The following is a 27,418-nucleotide window of genomic DNA, read 5'->3' as shown; positions in this document are numbered from 1 at the left end:
GAAGCATTCTATCTCTTGTGCTCAATCCTCTCCACATTTTTACTTCCCTCGCTCTCTCCTCCTTTCCCTTCCGCACGGTCTTCCGCCTCCTCATCCGCCGCTGACGTCTCCTTCATCCGCCGCTGACGTCTCAGACTCAGTTTCTCTGTACGAAGGCACCGTGTGGCAGAGCGCCGTCGCCCTGTCCGCCACTCTTTCAAGTATCCCGTACGCTACGCGCTTTCGACCTTGACCATGCGCTCCACGCGCCGCTGACCATCTCTCCGCTGGAGAAGCTCGCCGAGTGGCTGAGACTAATGGACCAGTGTACATTTTCTATTACTATCTTTTTTATTTAGCACGTGAATTTCATATTTTGGTAATGTGAATAATACTAGTGAATTATTTAGTTACATGCTGAATATTCGTTTCATGAAATTTTTTTATCTGTTGATTTTCAACTGAATTGAAGCAGCATTTGAATTTGCGTTTATTTTAACGTAGTTTATGTTTTGAGTGTTATGTAACTTATGTTTGCCTTAGAATTTAAACACAGGTACTGTGTTTTTGAAAAAAGGAAACAAAAGATTTCAAGAAAACGAGCATTTTTGGATGTGATACTAATAGCTGGTGAAAATCAGAAAATGAACAAAAAAAATGATCCGTGCTCTAATTTTCAAAAAGTTAAACCCTGAAAACAGTTTTTCGGATATGAAAACTATAGTGATACAACACAGATTTTGGATTATATTTTACTTTTAAAATTATTTTGAATATCAAATCAATTCATTTTGATATTGTGATGCATTTGCAGTTTACTCTTAACTATACCTCGTAGTGTGGGATATGAACAAAATCCTTGAGTTTGTACTACTGCTATGAGTGGAAGACTCTACTCAATGTTTGAAGAAATGCATTGCTGAGGTATGTAAATTATGTGCTTCTTTAATTTGAAATGTGCATGGAGCATGGTGTTCTTAAAGTCATGGCCATCCATTTAATAAATCAAGCATATTAGCTTCTGCATCTTCTTTATTTTGATTTTATATTAATTGTCAATCTAATTATGATTGAAGCTGGAAGGTTTTTGCTGATGGTATTGACGGTTTCTCTTCTATAGGTAACTAATACACCATGGGGCGAAAGAGTAACATTTGTTTTTAATCCCAATTCAGATTTGGTGGCTAAACCATTACATGTCAGTCCTTTTATGGTAGGTTCTGCATTTCTTTTGCTATTGCACTGTTTATTTATTTATTTTATAAATTTCACTACCGCATGCTTCTGATAGATACTTTATTGATAAATATTTTATAATATTTGGAAATTTAGTTGATGTCATTGATTTCTTACATTCTTCTGAATTTACTATGTTCTGTAGCACTACACATGGCTACACTATATAATGTATATGCTCTGGAATGCTATAGGCTGTCTTCTTTAAATTTAACTGATTCTGTCAATGCTTTCTCAAAGAAAGAGTATAAGTATCCTTGCCAAGCTTTTGGTTTGATGAAAGGAAAGGAAGGTCAAAAATTATGTTTGCTTGTCTTATATATGACTAGAAAATTTTGAATCAACTGGAAGTGTTGGTTGACATGCCCAATCATGGGGACAAAGGGATTGCATTGTGGTATCCTTGATGAAGTACAACTTTGAGAGAATTAAATTCTGATTTATAGTGGCTAATGCTAAAAGGCAGTATTTGGTGGTTTTAGACAGCTAGTAGAATGGTTCAAGGCATTGTGTTGATACAGAACAGATTGTACTGATGTTTAAGGAGGATAAGATTTCTGGCACCGAGGAATTGGGTTGCTTTCTGGGCATCAACTAAATTAAGGATTTTAGTTATGCTTTTGATTAGCTGGTTAACAGAAACAGGTAAAGATAATTTGTGGAAACTTAGGGTTTTGATAGGATGAAAGAAGAGTTTGTTGAGTTCAATATAGGGAAACAAACCTTCCAGTGATCAGTTACCATGAACAGTAAATGGTAGCGATAGGTAGAGACCTAGAATTTAATAATTGAAATAAATAACTAAATATTATGTTATTATTCAATCAAATATATTATTTTATTCAAAAATAATTCTTTTAATAACATTAAAACACTTTTAATTGGATCCTAATTGGCTAATTCTAATTATACACTTAATTAATCAAAACTTTAATATTAATATATTATAATATATTAAAGTTTTTTATATGGTGTAGTTTATATGTAATAAGTATAATCGTATATTTATTTAATTAGATTATTGTAAAAATTTAACCTTTTCCATTTAAATTTTTTTTTATATGTAAAATTACATGGACCCCCCATTCTTCATAGATATTTCATTTCAACCCATGTTCAAAAACAGGTTCCATTCTAGGTATCCGCCATTGGTTCCAAATAGGCTCCAAACCGGGTATCCGCCATTGGTTCCAAATAGGCTCCAAACCGGGAATCCGCTGCAGGTTCCAAGCCGAGTACCCGCTACAAGTTCTTTTTCTAGGTTCCAGTTTCGGTTCCGAAATCGGAACTGACATAGTGTCAGTTCCAATAAAATGGAATCGAAACCTACCTGCATAGTATCGGTTCCGAGTAAGTTCCGGTTCTGGTTTCAGTTTCGGTTTCGGTTCCAATTCCAGTTCTACCTGCTACCCGTGCTTAACCCTACATTTGAGGCTATGTTTGTTTTATTATTTTGGGTAAGATTTTTAAAAAACTTAAGTTGGGTGGTTATTACTAGATAGGATTTAAAAATTAACAAAAACATCCCCTAGGTTTGTTAATTTAGCTAAACACCCCTATAATAAATATTTAAAATTAATAAAAACACTCTCACCCACCCATTAAATGTCGGCAGCCAGCCACCACCGCCGAAGGGTGGCCGGTAGTCGTCATAATGGCGTACAACTGACTGGATCTGGTCGGTCGTGCGCCGATATGACATTTTTCAGTTAGATCCACCATAGATCTTGCTGGAAAATGTCAGATCTACAACCAGACCTAATGCCAGATATGGCTATTACCGACCAGATGTAGCTGTTGATGGCCAAATCTGGCCACGTTTGGTCGTCAACGACAACCAAAGATATGGCTGTTGTTAATGGTCAATGACAGTCATATCTTTGCCGTCGTTGACAACCAACTACAGCCAGATCTTTGACCGTGGATTAAGCCTTTTTTGGCCAGATCCATGGTGGATCTAGCTAGAAAAGGCTTAATCGATGCACTACCGACCAGATCCAGTTGATAGTGCTCTGTTACATCAGATTCCGACCACCTTCAGACGGAGATAACCAGAATCTGACAAATGTGGGTGGATGGGGGTGTTTTTGTCAATTTTTAAACTTTTTTGGGTGTTTAGTTAAATTAATAAACCTAGGGGGTTTAAAAAAGTAGAATAAAATAGAATTGGATTTTCGGAATTGGGAAACAAATATGTATTTTGGGTAGGATAAAGATAGGATATGGTAGAAATGGCTAAACAAACATAGCACATTTGAGTGTTTCTAAAACCAAGAGACTATGTTTTAAAACCCGGGGCCTTCACGGGATCGATTACCAATTTTGACTTTTCATGACAAACCCTTAAGATTAGGACGACGATCGACGAATAATTGGTGGTTGGAATATTGGGGATTTTGAAGAGGAAGGGCCGATGAGTTGAAAAGTGATGACGGAGACGATTTCCAATAAGTTAAACGACTGAAAATCACAAAAATCAATCGATAGCAACAACCCAATTGGCGAGAGGAACAATGGTGGGATGAGATGTGTTTTGGTCACGAGGCTGAGGAGAGTGTTTTCGTGGTGATAGGATGTGTTGTCGATGCCGGAAATAGACCATATTTGGCCTAGGTTGTCGATGCTGACGGTGTAATTTTGGGTGTTTTGTAAGATTTCAAGCTTGTAGAGACTTATGTATAATTTTTAGGGGTGTTTTTGCCGAATTTCAAACCTTTGGACATGCTGACATCACCAGTTTGACCCATCGGCTCAACCGGTCAACCTGAGACCCAACCACTTTGTCGGGTTTCACCCCGAGCCTGGTTTAAAACCTTGCCAAGAGGGATATATCCTCTTGTGATAGACTGGGGGTCAAAATGTCATTCAGCCTAATAAGATAATATTTTCTGGCATTTGCTGGAAGTAACAGTAGTATCCAGCAAAGTCAGAAAGTGAAACTGATGTCCTTGCGGCAGCAGCCAGCAATCGTTAATAGGAAAGTTACTAGGACATAAATCTTCATATCACAGATACTTTAGAAAGATGGGAATTGGAAAAATATACTATAATTCTATGAATGTTCATACTGGCTCATCAAACATAAATAACTATAATTAGAAAATACCATTTAGCATGCCACCTTCTTCCCTAATAGCAAGATATCAGTCCAGTTACATTGAATAAAAAGAAGACCACCAAACTTAATCCACATTTGCATGTTTTAACAACAAAAATTGCTAAAAAACTGAGATTAAATAAAGATTCCACAAAAAACAGCAAGGGCGAAAATATGCATAGAGAGAAGACAGGGTTACCACAATCGCAACTATGCCATAACTACTGCAGCTATTGGCATAATTGTTCAACTGCTGTCACAATCTGGGCAGGCTGAACAACGGTCCATTCCTCCAATGTTCCAGCATATGGAGTTGGAACATCTTGAGAAGACAGGCATACAATAGGTGCATCCAAGTAATCATGGAAATTCTCAGTGATAGCTGCAGTTAAACTAGCACCAATTCCACCAGTCCGCATGCACTCCTCCACGATCAGCACACGATGCGTCTTTTTAATTGAATTTCCAATGGTGTGAAGATCAAATGGTTTCAATGACCTGATATCAATAACTTCGGGATCGTACCCCTTGTTAACCAAGGTTTTGGCAGCCTGCATCACATGATACCTCATTCGGGAATAGGTAAGAATAGTGACATGCTCCCCAGGCCTAACCATTTCAGCTTCCTCAAGATTACAAATGTATTCTTCATCTGGAATCCTCTCCTTAAGGTTGTAAAGCAAAACATGTTCAAAAAGTATCACTGGGTTATCACTTCGGATTGCAGCTTTCATCAAGCCCTTTGCATTATATGGAGTTGAGCATGCTACCATTTGAATTCCCGGGATTGATTGAAAATATGACTCAAGGCGTTGAGAGTGCTCAGCTCCAAGTTGCCGACCAACTCCACCAGGTCCACGAATAACAATTGGTATTTTAAACTGGCCACCAGAAGTATAGTGAAGCATTCCACAATTGTTGGAGATCTGGTTAAATGCCAAAAGGAGAAATCCCATGTTCATTCCCTCAACAATTGGCCTCAGGCCGGTCATGGCAGCTCCAATGCCCATACCGGTGAAGGAATTCTCAGCAATAGGGGTGTCAAGAACCCTGAGATCCCCATACTTGGTAGCCAGACCTCTTGTTACTTTGTATGAGCCTCCATAGTGACCCACATCTTCACCCATCACGCATACATTTGGATCTCTGTCCATTTCCTCTTCCAAGCCCTCTCGTAAAGCTTCAAAAAGCAAGAGTTCATGCCTGTGAAAAGAAAATGCAAAAATCAGTTAACTGTATCCTCCATTAGTAACATTGAAACCATTCCACTTGTATAAATTAGAAATTAGTGGAAGATAATGGCTATAACAAATAATCTCAATTTCATTCCATTTGGCAACTTGAAACAGTTGAAAGGTCAATTTAGTTGTTGCCTAACTAGACTCTCAAATACAAAGATAACTCCAGAGGTATTCCAAGCACTTAAATATATATCACCTTTAGATTCTATCTAGCTAATCAAATTCCATTTAAGGATAACTTTGGACCACTGCACAGAGGATGGAGCATATTTTGTCAAAGGCATGAGAAACACCAAAGCTGTAGGTTCAGAAGCATCATTATTCTACATCTTACAGGAAAGATACATCAACTAAAATGTATTAGATAATATCCGAGAAAATCACTTTCAAGGAATACCGTAAAGGTGCATTTGGTAAATGAGAGTTCCCATGTTCGGCTTTCTAACAGAGACAAGATTAATAATCCCTGCTCCACCAATCAATCTCACTTGCAAACTATAACTAAACACATTGAGAACCTTGAGTTCAGGTTGTCCATGTTTTTTGGACTACATTTTCAGGATATAATCTTTATTGTTGAGTTATATTTTAAATTTTAAATTTATTTATTTAATTACATAACTGATTAATTCTTTTAAATAAAAGTACATAAATATTCAATGAGTAATCAGAAATATTATTTAAATGTTTTTTAATTAGTTAATATTGTAAAATTCCATAGCCAATAGTAAAATTAATTGTGGTATTATAAACAAAATATTTAAATTAATTTGAAAGAAAATTTAAATATTAATCAACTTTAATCTAAATTAGATTTCATTAGTTCTGGGGAATTTGTGCTCATACAATTATCCAATTCTGTTATGCATGCCAAACATGCCTCAGAAATTCTTAGTACTAGTATAGTCTCATAACATACAATCTCTATGTCAATAAAAATTCTTGTTCTTTATCAATGGTGATTATGTAACAACAAAATTAAAATATCCTATAGTTATATAGACCAACTGATATTAAATTTTAAAATAAAACATACTTAAGTATTAAGTCAATCCAGAACTACTTTAATCAGTAACTAAAGCTAAAAAAAAAAAAAAAAAAACTTGAGTAAAAGAGCAAGAAAAGTACCCAGGCTTCGAGGCTGAAGTAGAAGCCGCAGAATCAGGATTAGTCTATAAATTCACAAGAATAACAAATTCAGTAACAGAATAGAAAAATTATAGAGAAACAAAACTTAGAGATTAATGATTACTTACTGCAACTGCATTAGTGATCAACTTTTGAGCCTTCTGAGATCTCGAGCCCGAACCAAAATTCGTGCTTCCATCAGATCTGACGACGACGAAGCTCGCTTTTCTTCCTAATTCAATTACAAAAAATCATATTCTAAATCTTAATTTAATTTGTTTAAAACGAATGTAATTGAGTATCTGTCGGCAGCGAACCTGAGAGAGATCTGCGAGAAGGAAGCGGAAGCTTCTTAGAATCGAAGCAATTGGACGGTGTCGGTGATAAGGCAGTGGCAGCTCCTATTCCCTGGAAAATCGCGGCCATTGGATTCACAGAATATAGAGAGAGCTGCTTGTTATAGAGTGCAAGGAAGAAAGAAAGACAGTGGTTTAAATTTATATCGAAAAACGAAAGGAAAATGGGCGGAGAAATTGAGGCCAGTTTGTTTTTGTGAGCTCTTTCACGTTGCTCTCGTAGCGTTCGTTCGGCGATTTAATTGAAGAAGCGGGAGAACTACCACATGTTAACAGCCCACAAACATTGTTTACATCGCCGTCTGTCTTATTAATCGCTATCAAATTGGAAGCAGCCACGTCAGAATTTTGAAGGGTGATTATGTCAATTCAAGTTGGCTTTTCGGGATTTTGAACTACGGAATTGCCCTAAGTGGGAAGAGACACGTAACGTAAGCTCTGTTGCTTTTTGGGGTAATGGATTATGGATCGTTGGTGACCCACCTGGACCAACCGTAACTAGCAGCTCGTTAATGTGTACTAGGAAGGGATCTAATACATATTGTTCTATGGTATTGTGTTGTGATTGTGTTGATTTCAAATAGATATTAGTTCATTCATCATGCGTATCACAAAGGAATAAAGGATTAAGAATTTGGATATGCTCGTGTCAGTTTAATAATTCATTTTATGTTAATAAATTAATACCTTTGTATTATAATCTTGATATATTATATCAAGGGTGTTTTTGGTTTAAGAAATGTTGTATTATTAAGAATGTTATATTAGTAGAAAAAAATTATCTTTAGGGTGTGTTTGGTTCATGGAATATTGAATTACTGAGAATGTTAGATTACTGAAATCTTATATTACGTTGAAGATTACTGGGAATCTTTAGGAAAAATGTGTTTGGGTAGTTGATAAGTATGTTATATTAATATGTTTGGTTAGGGGGAATAAATTGGTGGGTATGTTATTTAAATTACTAAATTGCCAAATATTAATATAATATTATTTTTATTATTAGTTTTTGAATAATTCTTTTAACCCCCAATATTTCAAATTTAGCTAAAACACCCCTGCTTATATAAAACTTTAATTTATAACAAAATCACCCCCATCCCTTGCCACCGCCTGTCGCCACCGCAAACCACCGACGAAAATCACCGTGAGTAGCTCACCGTGACCGTGAGGCTCTAATATGGTCATTTCTAGCTATATTGATGGCCGAAAATGGAAAGATCTGACCGATAATGACCAAGGATCTAGATTGATATGGCTGTTTTTGGCCATCAATATGGCCAGAAACGGCCATATCGAAGCCTCCTAGTGACTCTCGGTCATTTTTAGGGACTCCGGCAGTGGTTGGCCCGCTGTCAGCAGTGGTGGTTGGGTAACGTTGGTGGTCTGTAATTTGTTTTAAATATAAGGGTATTATTGTCCAAAAACTTAATTAAACAAGGGTAAAATTGAAATGGTATATTAATTTAAATTGATTTTAAAACAGGGGCATTATTGTCCAAAATTTTTATTAATAAGGGATAGAATTGTAACAAAAATAAGATTACTTTGGTAATCTTATTACCTCCATTATTACCGACAATAACAACTATTGGTAATGCAAGATTACCGGAATCTTATATTACTTAACAACTAAACATGATAATCAAGTAATATAAGATGATATAACCCCAATAATCTTATATTACCTCCAACCAAACGTCTCCTAAAGATTGTTGGAAATGTTTAGGGAAATATTTTTGGTTGGTTGGAATATATTGGTGGGTATATTATATTAATATGTTTGGTTGAGAGGAATAGATTAGTGGATATGTTATTCAAATTACTGAATTGTCTTCAAATTAAATATTATTATTTAGATTAAATAACCCCCTTACATTTAAAACTTTGGCAAAAACAACCCCATAATAAAAGTTTAAAAAATCAACAATACACCCCCACCAACCCAGCCACTACTGGCCGCCAGCAACTGGCAACCTAACGGCATACAAAAGGATCTGGTCGTTTTTTGACCAAATCGATGGATCTAGCCGGAAACGACTATATTAGATTTAACCATTTTTCGGCCATATTGACACACAGAAGGCTGGAATTGTGCGCCGTTCCAATGACGAGGGCGACTAGCCGTCGGCGGTGGTTGTTGGTGGCCGATAGCGGCAAGTGGGTGGGGTGGTGGCTTGGGTAGGCTGCAACTTGTTTTGAATTCAAGGGTAATTTTGTCCAAAAAGTTAATTAATTGGGGTAAAATTGTAAAAGCCAGATTCATGTAAATTGATTTTAAAACAAGGGCATTATTGTCCAAAATTTTATTAATAAAGGATAAAGTTGTAACAAAAATAAAATAATCAAGTAATCTTATAATACTTAAGAAAATTGAGATAATCATATCAGTAACTACTATTTATAATGGAAAATTACTAAAATCTTATATTACTTGACAACCATGTTGACAACCAAACATGATAATCAAGTAATATAAGATGACAAAACCTCAATAACCCTATATAACCTTCAACCAAACGCCCCATAAAATAGAATTTTTTATATCAATCGTATATCTAATAGATTTGCTACTTGGCCTTAAGTTTCTTATATGTTACACTATTTAGCGTTATTACTATACTTTAGATTAGAAAATCAAATCACTTGATCTTCAAGGTTCTCTTCTTCAATTAACTCTAAAAAAATTCAAAGGTGTATGGTTGAAACAATTCAATTTAGTGAAACCTCGTGATTTTCAACATAATCCACCGGTACATAACATTCTTGGGTTTCAAGTTTCAACCATCTACCGCCCCTGAAGTATCTGAAATTTGTTAGACCCAAAAGTGGGATATTACACAAATACCTCCCATGCCATCAGTTTTGGACGTTAAAACTGACGGGTTGAAGGGTAAAAAAGTAATTTAAATGAGAAGTCATATCTAATGCTTTTGAAAATGTTCCAGTTCCATAATCATAAGATTATTATATCTAATTATTGAAAAAGTATTTATTTATAGAAGATATATATATTTTATTCATGATTTGAATACTTTTTTTTTTTATATATATTTTTAAGTTCTGTAATTGGATATTGGTTTGGAGAATCTCAAGATCCAAACACTGAAGGTTCTAGCGATCTAGCCCAACTAGAGGAAGAGTTAGAACATCTTCGGGTAAAACGATTCAGGGAGTCTGGATCAGATTTTGGATCTGATTAAAGATTTAAAACCTATCTCCAACATTGAGGAAAAAGCATGGCAGACAAGGATACGCTAAAACAGTTTGCTGCCAGCCTACAAAATAAATTTCCTGGTCTTCCTCCAGGTTATGCAGATTTTGTAGCTCAGGAATCCCAAGGCGATTGGGAAAAAGCTGAAAACTTGTATCTAAAGGCTGTTAAAGAGGAATACTTTGTTTCAAAAGCGGAAGGTAAGAAGATTGAACTTCCGGATATATATTTTTTTATGATCGGAGGTGTTTGGGCCAGCTTACGTGTATATTAACTAATCCTCCAAGACCGTATAACTATTGATCGGGTAAGAACTCTATTGGCTATTCCTATTAGTAATCGAGGAGAGACTCGAACTCAGGATCTCTTGAGTAATACACCCAAGAATCCCTATCAACTAATCCCTGAAGACCCTATAACTACTGATCAGGTAAGAGCTCTAGCGGCTACCCCTATTAGTAATCGAGGAGAGACTTAAACTCAGAACCTCTTGAGTAATACACTCAATAATCCTTATCAAACCACTCGGCCACCGAGAGGTATTTATTTATTTATTTTTTTGGTAATCGGGGTGTCCAGGCTAGCTTATACATAACTCAACTAATCTCCGAGATTTACTGAACACCTTACAAACCCAAAGGACCAGGTAAACCACAATGTTATTGTGATAAGTGGCCTCAAGGTTTTGAACCCAAAAACTTAAGAAAAAACAATAAATCTCTTTTGACTGCCAATGCAACCCTGGGGTTAGGTAGATTCAGTTTCTTTTTTACCCTTTATTCCTACATCCATAACATTTTAATATATTTTCAATTATCTCTTTTAAGTATTTAAAATCATAATTATAACCTTTCATTTCTAAATATTTAAAATCATAAATAAAAAACCTTTAATCTTTGGAAAATGTAATATTGGAACGGAAATAATTGATTATGATTGTTTTAACACTTTAAGGTTCTATCAAAAAAGAAAACTATTATACATGTTAAATTTGACCAAGTAAGAAAATAATTAAAGAAATTATCGAAAAATGAAAAGCAAGAATATATATATTTTTAATTATTAAGTCTTTACATCAAAAATCAAAATAATTTTTTCAATTAATATAAATTTGTATTGACATTATATATAATAATAACAACTTATTGTTAATTATGTAACTATTATTTTATTATTATTATTGACAATATAAATATATAATTTTAAAATAAAAAATATCAAACTCATCTTAAAAATATAAAACGCCAGTTATATTTGGTGGAATTAAGAAAATAAAAAACCACCCAATATAATTTAATTAAAAAAAATATTTTTTTAGTTGCATGGGATAAAATTCCAACTGTGTAGTGTGTACTACTAGAATAAGAAAAGTGTCAAAGCCTCATCGGCCAGTTCAAAACGATCAAACTGTCGCTACAAAACGACAAGAGAATGGAAGCATTCTATCTCTTGTGCTCAATCCTCTCCACATTTTTTACTTCCCTCGCTCTCTCCCTCCTCCTTCCCTTCCGCACGGTCTTCCGCCTCCTTCATCCGCCGCTGACGTCTCCTTCATCCGCCGCTGACGTCTCAGACTCAGTTTCTCTGTACGAAGGCACCGTGTGGCACGAGCGCCGTCGCCCTGTCCGCCACTCTTTCAAGTATCCCGTACGCTACGCGCTCTTCGACCTTGACCATGCGCTCCACGCGCCGCTTGACCATCTCTCCGCTGGAGAAGCTCGCCGAGTGGCTGAGACTAATGGACCAGTGTACATTTTCTATTACTATTCTTTTTTATTTAGCACGTGAATTTCATATTTTGGTAATGTGAATTATAATACTAGTGAATTCATTTTAGTTACATGCTGAATATTCGTTTCATGAAATTTTTTTAATCTGTTGATTTTCAACTGAATTGAAGCAGCATTTGAATTTGCATTTATTTTCAACGTAGTTTATTGTTTTGAGTGTTATGTAACTTACGTTTGGCTTAGAATTTAAACACAGGTACTGTGTTTTTGAAAAAAGGAAACAAAAGATTTTAAGAGAGCGAGCATTTTTGGGATATGATACTAATAGCTAGTGTAAAATCAGAAAATGAACAAAAAAAATGATCCGTGCTCTAATTTTCAAAAAGTTAAACCCTGAAAACAGTTTTTCGGATATGAAAACTATAGTGATACAACACAGATTTTGGATTATATTTTACTTTTTAAAATTATTTTTGAATATCAAATCAATTCATAAAAGTGTTTCAAACAATTTGATATTGTGATGCATTTTGCAGTTTACTCTTAACTATACCTCGTAGTGTGGGATATGAACAAAATCCTTTGAGTTTGTATTACTGCTATCAAGTGGAAGGCTCTACTCAGTGTTTGAAGAAATGCATTGCTGAGGTATGTAAATTATGTGCTTCTTTAATTTGAAATGTGCATGGAGCATGGTGTTCTTAAAGTCATTGGCCATCCATTTAATAAATCAAGCATATTATGCTTCTGCATCTTCTTTATTTTGATTTTATATTAATTGTCAATCTAATTGATGATTGAAGCTGGAAGGTTTTTGCTGATGGTATTGACGGTTTCTCTTCTTATAGGTAACTAATACACCATGGGGCGAAAGAGTAACATTTGTTTTTAATCCCAATTCAGATTTGGTGGCTAAACCATTACATGTCAGTCCTTTTATGGTAGGTTCTGCATTTCTTTTGCTATTGCACTGTTTATTTATTTATTTTATAAATTTCACTACCGCATGCTTCTGATAGATACTTTATTGATAAATATTTTATATAATATTTGGAAATTTAGTTGATGTCATTGATTTTCTTACATTCTTTTGAATTTACTATGTTCTGGAGCACTACACATGGCTACACTATATAATTGTATATGCTCTGGAATGCTATAGGCTGTCTTCTTTAAATTTAACTGATTCTGTCAATGCTTTCTCAAAGAAAGAGTATAAGTATCCTTGCCAAGCTTTTGGTTTGATGAAAGGAAAGGAAGGTCAAAATTATGTTTGCTTGTCTTACTTATATGACTAGAAAATTTTGAATCAACTGGAAGTGTTGGTTGACATGCCCAATCATGGGGACAAAGGGGATTGCATTGTGGTATCCTTGATGAAGTACAACTTTGAGAGAATTCAAATTTCTGATTTATGGTGGCTAATGCTTAAAAGGCAGTATTTGGTGGCTTTAGACATCTAGTAGAATGGTTCAAGGTGTTGTGTTGATACAGAACAGATTGTACTGATGTTTAAGGAGGATAAGATTTCTGGCACCGAGGAATTGGGTTGCATTTCTGGGCATCAACTAAATTAAGGATTTTAGTTATGCTTTTGATTAGCTGGTTAACAGAAACAGGTAAAGATAATTTGTGGAAACTTAGGATTTTGATGGGATGAAAGAAGAGTTTGTTTGAGTTGCAATATAGGGAAACAAACCTTCCAGTGATCAGTTACCATGAACAGTAAATTGGTAGCGATAGGTATGAGTTGTTTTTTTTGATGAAGGGATTAAAAGTGGCAGCAGAATAGTGAATTGTTGCCATGATGTAGCGACAAAATAAAAGAGAGTTATAATGAACTTCAAGTCTTATTCTCCAATGAATGATTCACATGAAGAAAAATAAATGGCATCATCAGGTATTTTATGTGGTTAAATTGAATGGTTAATGGAAGATACAATGGTTGCAGTGAAATCCCCTCATAGTAGGGCCTGCAAAACGGTTGACATCTAGTAATGAGTGCTACTATTTTCTTTGTCCAGATTTATATTAGTTTTGATTTCTCATGTACAAATCAAGGGAAAAGATACTAGTGTTAGTTAATTCAAATATAGTAATATCCTATTTTTGAAATTGTATGAGTAATGCAAGATTCATGCCTTTTGAAAAGGCATGCTTTGTTGATGTTATATCTGGGAGTTTCACATATCATGCACAATGTAACATGGTTATGCTCTTCTTTCTTATACAAAAGAGATACCAAGCAATAATTTCCACAAAAATTTCAGGATATGCTTGGGACTTGGAACATCAGGGCTAATTCTCCTGGAGAGAATTTAAATATATCAATCTCAGTTCAGCATCCTCAGCTTGGTGACTATTTTGTAGCTACCTTGAGAGCAAAAAGGGTCTCCTCAGTAATGGTGTCTGATCATGCCATGTTCTTCTGGTTAATGCCTCATAAGGTTGCACTGTGGATATATTGGCATGTAAGTCCAATTGAAAGATTGTTAAACAATGTGATGCATTTGATATAGAAACATCTAATCTATGAAAGAATATGGATACACTAGAGATTTCAAAAGATATTACATGGGGAAAATATTTTTTTGCTGTAACATGCATTTCATGATTGGATTGACTCATAAATGTCTCCTAACAACATTAAGAACCACAAAATTAAGAATTAGGGGTAATATATTTTGTTCCCCTCTTTGAGAGAACTGTATGTTTGTATTCTAGAATTGATATAATTTAATACTTAACTATACTGCTAACAAATGGAAAAGAAAAGGGAAACCAATTTTACTTTATACAGTCTACTTCTTATGCAAAATTAACATAAACTGAACCAAGTTTTTAATGAACCGACCAAAGTGCTGAAAATTTTAAGTCAAATCAAAAGCTATCAATAGAAGCCATTAATTAGTGACAAGAGTACTGTTTTCATGATTTGCTAGGAGGGACACATTAGTGATAATTTTGATTTGTTGTTACATATTGAAAATAGCAGAAACTGATACACAAAAATTTTGATCATTACTCTGATGCAAGAGCCACCATTTGTGCTTCTTGTATCAACTAAAATTTTCCCATGCAATCAAAAGATGTGCACCTGACTCAAGGTGGCTTCAATTTAGCCTTATCTGAGTGCTTAATTGGAGTTTTTGGCATTTCTCAGACACGCTCACTGCAGGATAAGCTGCAAAAATGGCAACTTGAGTGGGAACTTGAATGAGTTTGGAACCTGTAGAATGCACTTATTTTCCTTTTTTTATCAATATACTTCATCTCCACATAAGTTTTCAGAAAGATTCTTGATTTTCTTGCCATTAGATATTGTACCTATTGTCTAATGAACACTTTAAATGAAATACATTTCCCTGTGCTTCAAATTGAATCAATTATTTATCTGTTTTTAACATGTTTTTCTAGGCGATTAAGCTATGGTGGAAAAATTTGTCATTTATCCAACACCCTAGGTATACTAACCCAGAGTATAGGAAGGAAGCTTTGATACGTGATCAGAAACTTCAATGCTGTCCAGCTGTTGGAGGCAATAATGATAATTATTTGCAAGTTGAAGGAAGTGATCTGAGATATCAGGCTGACCGGAATATTGGGGATCGTTGGTTTGCATGGAGAGATGCTAAGTGGCCTTGGTCTTGAATGTTATCGGTAAGCCTTTACGTTGTCTGGTTCAATATTAAAAGATGCTTTTTCTTATTCTTCCTATGTATAGTTTGTTACCAATATATGTGGGGTTTGCCACGCTCATTGGTATGCAATAAATATTTTATGACTGAATGGTATTTCCCATTTGAAGGGAAGTTACTCACTGAGCTCCCTTTTTTCTTTAGTAAAGCAAGTAAATGTTCTGATAATCCTTTGTAATGAGGGAATTCATTGGTTCCCATCTCAAATTTTCAATCTGTTATTACTTGGGTGTATTTTTAGACTTGATTGAAATACTTAAATGGCAAATACATATCAAACAGTGTCATCCTGTAAAGCATGGATCTAGCTGTACTGGCAAACTGTTTACACTCATTTTTCCCCTCTTCGGTCATCTTCATCTTGAGCATGTGTATGTGTTTATTTTTACCTGTTTTAATAGATTTGGAGTACTGATTACCAACTTTCATATATTTAGTCGGAAAAATATGATCTTGAGGATGCTTCTGCTTTGATTCAAGTATATTTGCACAAAAAAAGTGCAGGGAATTTATTCCAATTTATATATGGTAAAAAATTATGAGGTCTATGTGAGTTTTAAAACCTTTAAGTATAAAGTTTTAAAACCTTTAAGTATACTGTTGTAGTTTGACTACTACAACTTCATATCTTTTAAACATAAATGATGGGAGTAATAGAATTAAGTGAAAATTAACAAATATTCTCAAAAAATTAAAAAGTAGAACGTAATTGCAAGCTTGACTTATTGCAGTTTTACGATGTTATTATAAGTGTTGGGATCTTTTAATTTCTGTAGAACCAGATATTGATGTTAAAAATCAGTCCTTGATTGATTCCACTATAGGAAGTTTAATGCTCTACCACTGATTGGATGTCGAGTTTGCAATATTTTTTAAAAATGCTGATACACGACCAAGTGTTTAAACAAAGATGAAAATTGCTTTTGCTGAGAGATTGTAGATGATTAAGTAATTGGATTAGCTAGTATAGATTTTCAGGTCATAAATAGCTTCCCTTAGCTGATGGTTGTGATGATAGTTTTTTTGCATTCTGAGGCTTGCTCCTGTTAGCGTAAGCTCATGAAAGACTATCAAAAAGTAACTTAAGGAAGAAGCACTAGGAGCCTAACTTCTGACTAGACCTTGCCTGTGAATCTGCAGTAGTGTCTTTTCAATCTGCAGGATTTGGTGGGGCAGTGAAATGTAACTATCTAATTTTCTTATTTGTTCAGATTTCAGAGTTAAAATTTGATGGTGTGTTCCATTCATATATAGTTTTGCAAAACCTGGTTAAACAAGGTAGGATATCTGCAGATTGGGCTGGCATGCTCCATTTTAAGTCATTCTTTCGTGGCTGTTGTTGTGAGCATAACTTTCTATCACTTTCAAACCTAATAGTTGGTACTAGCACTGTAGTAATCATATTTTGTTACTTAAATTTAGGCTCAAATCTTACATGCTTGGACTAAATATTGGGAACTATTTGGTTATTGCATGTCATGTGATTTTTTAGATACCATGTTCATGTCTGTGGTCCTGAATTTTGATGTGAATACGGTTTCTTGCATAAATATATGTACAGATTGCTAGGATATGTGCTTACCATACATGCTTCTCAAACTCATGTGGCCATTCCAATTATCCTCCCTTTATTTTAAATTTTTTTTTATTGGGTAATACTAGTTTATAGGATTAAGGCAAAGACATCAGGAAAAGGTTGTCCTTGATCTAAGGGCTGTCACATGGGGTAACTCCAACCCCATGTAACATAGCAGATTCCTATTGCTATCAAAAGAGAACCTGCTCTTGGTAAAGTTTCCCATCATTTATCAATGATTCTTGTTTTCTCAACTTCTGTTCTTACCTTGACCTTCAGCAATGGGGCTTGATGCTATGTCATAAACTTTTGGGGCGCCATTTATCATGGCTGTTAATCTGTTAATAAACAGTAGTAAACTTTACCAATTATCAGCATTGCATTGAGGGCTCATCCCTAAATTTTCACTGTTTGCTATGACTATTTTTCCCTTCATTTGACAAATATCCCTAATATACCAGTACTCGTTAATTTTATTGCCTAAAACATTATCAATTGCATCTCCTTTTGACACAATTTTCTTTGTGTTAACAGGGGATTGTTTCATCATGATATGACTAATGCATCGGAAGCAACCATTGAGAAGTACTAAAACCACATTAGAGATATTTTGCTGTAAATGGTAAGAACCTAACTTCATACATGAGAGACAACAGCACATTGTTTCAAGTTTCAACCATGCTTCTCAACTGGTGGGTTTGTTATTTAGCTAGTGTTTCATGCAATGCAAGACATTGATGGATCATGGATCTGAGTTTAATGGTCTGCATTTGTCCCATTAGGTAAATTTCCATCGTGATTTGATCAACCCCATGAGCTGCAATATGCTATGTTCGATTTTTCTTGACATCTACTTGGGCAATTCATGTTGCAAATTCAATCCACGATGTGCATTTTTTTATTATGTTATTAAAGATTCTTTCTTTTCATGCATGAAATGTGATAGCATATGACATATTGGCAGTTTTCGTGCCTAATTTCCAAATATACAAGATGGTTTCACATCATACGGCGCTTCATTTAAGTCAAGTTGGCTGAATTCCCATTTCCTAGTTTGTCTTTGTCCATACAACCTTGTGATTTATATGTTGAATTGATTGGCATAGTGTTGTCACGTTTACAATGAGGTAAATTGGGAGGACTGACCCCACTCAAGAATTTAATTCCTGGTTGCTTTTTTATAGGTCAACCGATTAACAAACTCTTCTGACTATTTGAGGTAATTTCCATTCATATTCAGCTGTATAATTTAAATTCATTCTACTATTCGTTTTCAAAGTCGTCTGCCTGTCTGCGTATAAACGCTAAAAAAAGTGACCTTTTATGATGTCGATGTAAGTGTAAACGCTTTATCTATTTTAATAGAAAACAATGATTTTAAAGATTAAAAAATGAAAACATTTTACAACGTTTTCTTCGAAAAACAGTAATAAAGCGTTTTTCGAAAACATATTCTCAAACTCAATCTAGTGGCGTAATTAATTGCCCCTTGCGTGCAGCAATTTGCTAGCCGTTAAATGAAAGAAAAGTTTTAAAATTAGTCGTAAAGAAGCGACTTATGAGATGAAATTTACTGACTTTAACTACTTGGGATTGCGGTAGGAATACAAGACTTTAGGTTAGACAGGAGTCTTTTATTGGAGGCTAACTAATAGTTCATTTATCATATTTATGACTTATTTAGTCCATTAAATTTATAGGATATTCAATAGATTTTGGAAATTAATTGAGGTATGCGTAAGCTAGTTCGAACGCTTCGATCTTATAAGATATTCAATGGATCTCAGAATTGAAGTGCGTATAAATTAGTCTACACACCTCAATCATAACAAACTACACACCTCAATCATAACAAAAAAAAAAAAATTACTGACTTTTATAGAATCAAAATCTTGGAATATTTTTTTTTTTGTTTTTGTTTTTTTTTTTTAACTCTCACTTATTAATTTGTGTATTTTACATGTTTATAATATTATCATATTAAGAATTATGGGATGCGGATGTGAATAAATTTTGAAGAAGTAACAATATACAGATTACTTGCAGTAAGAGCATTATTTTTATAAGCCACTATAAAAAATGCTTTCAACCTCAGGGTGCTACAAACTGATAACAAGTAGAGCCGACATTTTTTCTTTAGTTAAAGACGTCAAATTCGGTGAACCATTAAGCCTAATGAAGCCAAAATATTATATTAAACAGAATAATTAAATCATATTGAAGCAACTTACAAAATCTTTGTTGTATGTTGTACAACATATTTTTCTGGGCATCTTCTATCACACCCACCTCCCCGTAGTTTTTTTAAAAGTCCTTTAGTGTTATTCAATTTCATATTTAAATGAATTTTATAGTATAATAAAATTGAATATTTATTCAATAATATGTAATTGTTTGATGAAAATGATAGGAAGTTCAATGGTAGTTAGTTACTGCTTACATTGTTGAACGAATTGATTGGTATGGTGCTAATTGTGCATTATCATTCGTTATCATTAATCAACCTATGGAATTTCCTTTTAGTGATGTGTATAGTTCAAATTGGTTGTTGATTATCACCGATGATGATTCTACAAGTTATAACGAGGTTGTGTGATTGTAGTCAACATATTTAATGAATTTTAACGTTGTAATTATAATTATGAACTTGTAATAGACTTATTAAGAATTCAGTATGATCTCATCTATGGATAGCTCAGATGGTTAGGATAAATTAGGAATAGTGTAGATAGACATACGATTTTAGATTCGATTCTTCATCCGATCATCCACGATTTAAGTGGAGCGTCATGGCTGTGGGTTGCTGTATTAGTTTATCAACAAACTTTTGGGTGACCGAGTGGTTTAATAGTGACTCTTGGATGTATTACTCAAAAGATCTTGAATTCGAGTCTCTATTCGGTTATTAATAGGAGTGACTACTAGAGTTTTTACTTGACTGATAGTTTCAGAACCTCTAAAGATTAGTTGAGAACATCTCCGATCATAAAAAAATAAAAATAAAGAAAAATAATGGACTTCTCGCATGTGTTCAATATTGACTTCTAATTATATATAGTATTTATTTTAGTATTATAAATTAGTGGTCCACTTCAACATAATGACATTAATACTATAATGTAACCAAATTCTTCGATTTCCAAATAGATAAAAATAGATGCACTGTACCAAATCTCTCTAATTCTTGGTAATTGGATAGAAAATTGGAAATTAGAATTGAAGCACTTCTTCTTTATGCGTAGTCGCCACGCCCTACAAATACAATGGCATGTGGGAGCTCGTGAAGGGTCTCACACTATATTCTCACGTTTTTAATGCAATATCTGCATTTCTTTTATAATTCCTATATTTGATTAGCTACTCATCTTTATAGCTGATGGTTTAGTCTTTTTTCTTTTAATAAATGAAAAATTAGGTATACGAGCCTCCGATTTTTAATGTGCTGAAATGTGGGTTTATTACATTACTTTTACACATTTATAAAAACTTAAATGAATAAGTTGTTTGTGTAGAATTTTTTTTTTTTTTTTTCATGTGTGCATTAATAATAAAACTAAATAAATCGAAATCATTTTTTAATCTAGAATCTCTAGAAGTAACCAAACTCTGCAACCACTTGAAAATATAAAATTGGTCACACATATATTCATAAGAGAAATCGAACCCATAAATCTAGAAATCTCTCGAACTGGCTTTACGAACTTGAGTTCAAAATTAGAATATTTGCCGAACTCTACAATCTTTGAAAAGTAAAAAAGATTGACTATATAGGTATCCACAAGAGTATGTAGTTTGCTTTTATATTTTTATTTCTTATTAATTAGGTACGTCTTCTTTGATGTTGAGACTTGAAGAATAATTTATAGAAATAAAAAATTATTATGTAGTTTGTTTAATCCTATTATTATTATTATTTATTAATTAATTAGGATTGAGGAATATCGTGTAACGCATGATGAAAAGTATCAAATTAATTAATGTATGTGTATGCAGCTGTTGATATATATTAACTTAATTTAATGAGAAGGAATAATCGTGAAATCACAAAATAAAAGATAACTTATAATACCATTTATTGAATTTTTCAAAATCATGTGATAAGTGCTTCAACTAATGTGTATCGCATTTTCTCCCAACACAATTAAGGATCCATTAATTCAAATACCTAAGGCTCCGTTTGTTTTAATATTTTCACTCTATCATATTCTACTACCATATTTTAAAAAATGAAAAATGTGTTTGTTTTAATATTATGCAAAATCCAATTATATTTTATTCAACTCAAAACATCTAACAATTATCTTTCACAATAAAAGTTTATAAATTAACAAAAACAGCCTCACCCACCCAAGCCACTATCACCCGCCAGACGACATCACTGCCACCATCCGTTGCCGCTACCATCGTCGGTGCCTTAACAATACACGATCTGTTAGATCTAGCTGTTCGTGTGCCGATCTTGCCTTTTTCGACCAGATCCACTGTGAATCTGGTCGAAAACAACTAGATCTATGGCTAGAGATCTGGTCGTTGACGAGGCCATATCTTGGCCATAGATCTGACATTCTCTAGCCAAATCCACGGTGAGTTTGCCCAGAAAGTGTAAGATCGGCACACGATCGGCTAGATCAAACTAGTCGTGCGTAATTCTTGCGATTGATGACCATCATCCGGTGGCGGTGGCCAACTGCCGGAAGTTGATTTGGTGAGTAGGGGTGTTTTTATTAATTTATAAACTTTATTGTATGGGGTGTTTAGCTAAATTAACAAATGTAAGGGGTTAAAAAATAATCTAAATATTTTCAGAAAATGTTTTTTAATAATGTACCAAACACATTCTCATAATCATATCCTAAAATGTATTCAGAATATGATTTTACAAATCCCATTAAAAAAAGTGTACCGAGCACAGCCTAATACTTTAATTAAATACAAGCATTTAATACTATTTGTTAGTTATTTATTTTATTAATATAACGTGAATGTTAATTCAACGTTTTTTTTTTTATATCATCATTAAAAAAGTAAACGACTTTTTCTCACCTAAATAATGGTTTAATGACACTTTCTCACCTAAATAATGGTTTAATGACACTTTCTCACCTATATACTTTTAAAATATCACTTTACTACTTAAATTTATATTTCGTTTTGATTTCAGCATCGTTGCGAGCCCACACCATCACCATTCTCTTCCTCTATCATCACTCACCAAAACCCCTAAAACCCTACTCCTCTTGAACCCTCCAGGTAATCATCTCGAGCGATTAGGGTTTGCACAGTCGCCTCTCCCAAGTCAAATTTCGATCAATCCCAATCACCAAAATCCAACCTTCCACCACCAAAAGACTCATAGACTTCTCCTCTTCAAAAGCCTCAACAACCTAGACCAAGTTTGTTCTCTGTTTACTGCTCGGATATAGATTTAGATAGTAAAATGGTATTTTAAAAGTCTGTGGATGAAAAAGTGTTATTAAACCATTATTTGAATGGGAAAAAGTCGTTATCTGTCATTAAAATAATAAAGATAGACGATTTAATATAAAAAAATAAAATAAAAAATTTATATTTATATATCTTAAGTTCTTAACCCATTAAACATGTGTAATTTGATTAAATCACAAGAGTCAAACCCATGTGTAATTTAATTAAATCACAAGAGTCAAACCCATTAAACTAAATTAATATCAACAACCAACACGATCTGTCTATGTATATTATATTTTAAATTATAAATTAATTATCACGAAACCCTAAAATTCCCCTTTTAAGATAGTCTTGATTTGAACTTTTTGAATATGTAATTCTTGACCCAACTCCACATTTTTCATACAATTTTTTCTAAATTTGCCAGTTGTGAGGTTTGCGTAGAATGAGCTGTCTTCTGAATTATGACTTTTTAAGACAAAGCCGCAATCTCATGCCCTACTAGGCTACTACATTATCCTCTAATTCTAACCCTTCTGTTCTGTCCAAACCAAACATCACTTCAGTAGCCGTCGTGCCCTAAAAAAAACACGTGCGGGAAATGATATTTTACTCACATGCTCAAATACCCAATAAGATACAATCTCAAGGACACGTTAACAAATATCTGTGCTAGTTTTTTTTTTTTAATAATCAGGATGTCCGAACCAATTTACGCGTGTCTCAATTAATCTCTCAGAACCTTAAAACTATTGATCTGGTAATAGTTCCAATGTTTATTTCTATTAATAATAGATGATGGACTTAAACTCAAAACTTCTTGAATAATACACTTAAGAGTCTCTATCGAACTACTCAACCACCTTTATTGTCAACAAACTCATTTTCTTACTCAACCTTAGCCCATGGTTTACACAAACTCCATACAATTGATTAAAATCACTCAAAAACGAACGTCAACACATAACATCATATAATGTGAAAAATTATTTTAAACATGTGATAGAAAAGATTGTTTGAAATAATACTGAAATTACCAACAATGGATAAGAATTAATAATGGGAGAAATAAGAAAATTATGAAAGAACTTGGAAATTGAAGAGAAAAAGGGTGATGAAAAATTGATGTTATGAATGTTGGATTGTTGGCTTCTCATTGTCAACGGTAGGCGAAACACATTTTGGCCTTGTCGTTTTATGACTTCTATCTATTCACCGCAATTTCGCGTTCCATTCCACGTCCTTTTCTAATGTCGGGAAGACTGGCAGTGGGCCACTGGCCGCCCCATGTTCTAACTACAATTAATGGAAATTATTTAAGTGAGATTCACTTACCAAGTATTTTAATTCTCATTTTATTTGTGCATTTTACATCATATTTTATCTAATTAAACACCCCCAGAATTAGTCAAATATATTTTCAAATACATATATTTATGTAAATATCCATCGTATTCTCGTACATATTTATACATATATCTAATTATTTCCGTTCATAATTAACAAAAAAAAAAAAACTCTTTTATTTTTGGGACAGCGTGCACGCACACACACGTATATATATTCTTTTTACTTTTGATAATTATAATAAGGATAAGTGTCAATTTTAAAATGCAAATAATATTATGTATACATAAAAGAATAATACTATATATACAAAGTCTTTCTATGTTAAAAATGTCTTATTATTTAATCTTATTTATTATATTTTTTTTAAGTTGATATTTATAATAATTCATCCATTAAAAAACTTGAATATGTAATATTATTATTCATTTGAAAAAAATATATAATATTTTTAAATAGATCTCCAATGATCACACAAGATTTCCACTATCTTTATATCCTATTTAATATATGGTTAATACCATAAATAAAGGTCATAAATAACAATTCACATAAAATTCAAATACAAATAACGTATAATAAATGTAATTTTTTTTTTCAATATATATATATATCAAAACTATCTTCTGAGATCTTAAAATTATCAGTTCAGGTAAAAGTTTCAATAACCACCCCTATTAATAACATTGAACCCTTAAAGAGATCAAGACTGAATGAGCTTCCATTCACTAAATCAAACATTTGAGGTAAGAGTTCATTGAGATTAAATCGAGAAGCCGAAAATTATTACATTTATTAGTTTGAAAATAATAAATAAATTTCGCTAATCCTAAAAATAAAATAATTACAAAAAGAAACACATGTCGACTAAAGCATGCACGTGCGAGAAAAATAAAAAACACGAAAAGCTAATTAACACACCGTGGCGGTTTTTTGTGGCACCTAAAATTTAAAAAAAAAAAAAGCATGTTCCACGTGCTATAAACAACGAAAGTTTCTGTGTCCGGTTTTCGTGCGTTTCGTGTTCATTAAACCTTTCTAATTTCAATCTTTATATATGACTCTCCCCTCTTTTCAATTCTTCCTCCAAATCTCAATCCATATTCAATCTTCACAGATCGATCTTCTCATCCCTATTTCTATTATTACTTCATTGAAGATGAAGCGGAACTGCAACTTGGAACTTTGTCTTCTTCCTCCTTCCGCCGCCGCCGCCGCCGCCGCCTTAGAGGCCGAATACGGCGGCCTCCACCACCCCCACAACCAAAACATGTAAGCTCACTGATCAGTCTTTCTTTTTTTATGTATATTTTCTTTACCTCATTGCAAATCAATTAATCTTCTTCTTTTTGTTAATGAAGAATGGATCAAGAGTCAAGTTCAAGCCCGCACATTAATCAACCGCCTCAACAGTTAACCATTTTCTACAATGGAAGGGTTTGCGTTTGCGATGTTACAGAATTTCAGGTAATTAATTGACCGTTTCTCCTTCGTTTTTGTCTGGTTCTTTTTTTTTTTTTTTTTTTTTTTTAAGATAAATAATAAATTTGTTGCGAATATATTATATGCAGGCGAGACATATTCTATCGCTGGCGAGTCGGGAAATGGAAGAGAGAATGAAAACGCTGACAGGATCAGAACCGGTGTCGCCGTCTCTACCGTCTCCGTTATACACCCCATCTTCAACATCCGGTCTTTCCATGAAGAGATCACTTCAACGTTTCCTGCAGAAGAGAAAGCACAGAGCTTTAGCAACATCTCCATACGCGTACGGGCATTGAAACTGATAGTTTTGTTTTGATTATTAGGGGTTAATTAATTTTAAATTTTAATTATATCGAAGATAAGAAGCAATTGATATGATAGTGCTTGTAAATTAATTAATTAATTAATTTGAGAGGAATATTTGGATTTATTTTCTTTTGTGTTCATCTTGAATCTGAATTATCACCACCAATATTATATCTTAATCATAATTAATTATTATATTATCGTATTTATTCCATTTTATCCTCTTCATATCGACCTATCATTTCACATCCTAAGCAATCTACTATTATCACATGTGATTTTATTTTTATTTTATTATGACATTGATGGTTTTATATTTTGGGTTAATTTGTAATTAAGCAAAAGAATAATTCTGATTTACTGTTGTTAATCAAAATCGAATTAGGTAGATTGTCAAACCATGCATAGAGATAGTTGTTTGATGCATATTAATATATTATAAAGTCAAAAAACATAGAAATATTAATTGTAAACGTCGGTGGTGCTCTTAGATTATTGTTTGCTGGGTCCTAATCATACTTATGCCATACGTTTATGTGTTTAAAACCAATAATTTCTCACCCCTAGTTTTGAGAAGCTAGCGTCGTTAATCCCAAACTGGATAAGCAAGAAATACATATTGAAGTAATATTAGAAGTAGATTTTTATATAAACTGATGTAGTGATGTGCCAAAAAATGAATTGAAAAGTGAATATTATGAGTTTGGTATTCATTTTTCTATTCATTTTCTGTCACGTCAGTTTGTATAAAATTTTTTATAAGATTTGCTTATACGTCTAGTATTATTTTTTAATAAACTTGATAATTTTGACTAAATGATTAACCATTTTTACTTCTGAGAAATATAATAGTATGAAAAAAGGTTATGCATTTATTTAATACCAAAAATTCTAAGCCAAATCTGTCTATCTTTTATATAAAAAATATATATATTTTTTTTTATCTCTTATACCATTATATTTAAATGATATAAACTCTATTCAATATGACAACCCAAAATCATAGGTAAAAATTTTTTTATGCCAAACCTTACGGATGACAATATAATAAACCCTCAAACTTCAATTTGATCTTAAATCTCTCAATAAAATTGAATTAGACACATTATTATACTATAAAATGACTACATGCCTAAAATTATTTTAAAAAAAAAAAAAAAACCTTTAAAATGTGGGTGGTTTTTGTTACAATATTATTGCCAGCTGCTCGATCGTAGTCTTACATATTATGTCTCGTCAACCTATAATAGTAGTTGATCGAATCAAATCAATTTGTTTATTTTTATATAATTTATGCTCAGTTATTGAACCAATTTGAAATATAATTAACATGAAAAAGGAAAAGAAAATCAAAATTCCACTATAACCTGTAATCTATTATTGCGTGGATATTGCATGATCTACTCATGATTCATGGGATAATATAAATGGTATGTAGATTTGAGTTTGAAGATGATGAGTAAAGGTAAAGAAATAAATTATAAACGTTGTAAATGTTTAGTTTTTTCCCTTAATCTCCAAGTTGATTTGATTTAGGAATGTTTCTGCAAACACTCAGTAATCGGATAAGCCTACGTCTTTTCAATCAACAATAATTA

At 33.2% G+C, this 27,418-nt stretch overlaps 3 protein-coding genes across 6 annotated transcripts; 2 read left to right on the top strand and 1 right to left on the bottom strand.

The window, feature by feature from the left end:
- Nucleotides 1-4,297: 4,297 nt before the first annotated feature.
- Nucleotides 4,298-7,297, bottom strand: LOC116105193 (pyruvate dehydrogenase E1 component subunit beta-3, chloroplastic). The gene is made up of 4 exons (XM_031391626.1): nt 6,999-7,297; nt 6,810-6,913; nt 6,682-6,725; nt 4,298-5,515 (listed from the first exon to the last, which is right to left on the bottom strand). The coding sequence occupies exons 1-4, from the start codon at nt 7,105-7,107 to the stop codon at nt 4,543-4,545; spliced, it is 1,230 nt and encodes a 409-aa protein (XP_031247486.1). The 5' UTR covers nt 7,108-7,297; the 3' UTR covers nt 4,298-4,542.
- A 4,352-nt stretch (nt 7,298-11,649) lies between these two features.
- On the top strand, nt 11,650-18,948 carry LOC116105195. 4 transcript variants are annotated; one of them, XR_004124044.1, is made up of 7 exons: nt 11,650-11,999; nt 12,518-12,629; nt 12,830-12,922; nt 14,252-14,452; nt 15,399-15,641; nt 17,790-17,877; nt 18,440-18,948. XR_004124044.1 is itself a non-coding variant. In XM_031391630.1 (6 exons), the coding sequence occupies exons 1-5, from the start codon at nt 11,683-11,685 to the stop codon at nt 15,630-15,632; spliced, it is 957 nt and encodes a 318-aa protein (XP_031247490.1). In that variant the 5' UTR covers nt 11,650-11,682; the 3' UTR covers nt 15,633-15,641; nt 17,790-18,424. The 4 variants fall into 4 exon arrangements, 2 of the variants coding, with proteins under 2 accessions (XP_031247490.1, XP_031247491.1); XR_004124045.1 differs by lacking the exon at nt 18,440-18,948 and adding an exon at nt 17,965-18,424; XM_031391630.1 differs by lacking the exon at nt 18,440-18,948 and having other exon boundaries at nt 17,790-18,424.
- A 6,148-nt stretch (nt 18,949-25,096) lies between these two features.
- On the top strand, nt 25,097-25,925 carry LOC116105220 (protein TIFY 5A-like). Its single transcript, XM_031391654.1, has 3 exons — nt 25,097-25,301; nt 25,391-25,496; nt 25,601-25,925. The coding sequence occupies exons 1-3, from the start codon at nt 25,189-25,191 to the stop codon at nt 25,808-25,810; spliced, it is 429 nt and encodes a 142-aa protein (XP_031247514.1). The 5' UTR covers nt 25,097-25,188; the 3' UTR covers nt 25,811-25,925.
- The last annotated feature ends 1,493 nt before the right edge of the window (nt 25,926-27,418 follow it).

The sequence above is a fragment of the Pistacia vera genome, unplaced genomic scaffold (genome assembly GCF_008641045.1).
Source record: "Pistacia vera cultivar Batoury unplaced genomic scaffold, PisVer_v2 Contig495, whole genome shotgun sequence".
NCBI classification, from domain to species: Eukaryota; Viridiplantae; Streptophyta; class Magnoliopsida; order Sapindales; family Anacardiaceae; genus Pistacia; species Pistacia vera.
The sequence above is the reverse complement of the archived record's forward strand: the minus strand, read 5'-3'. Positions and strand labels throughout refer to the sequence as shown.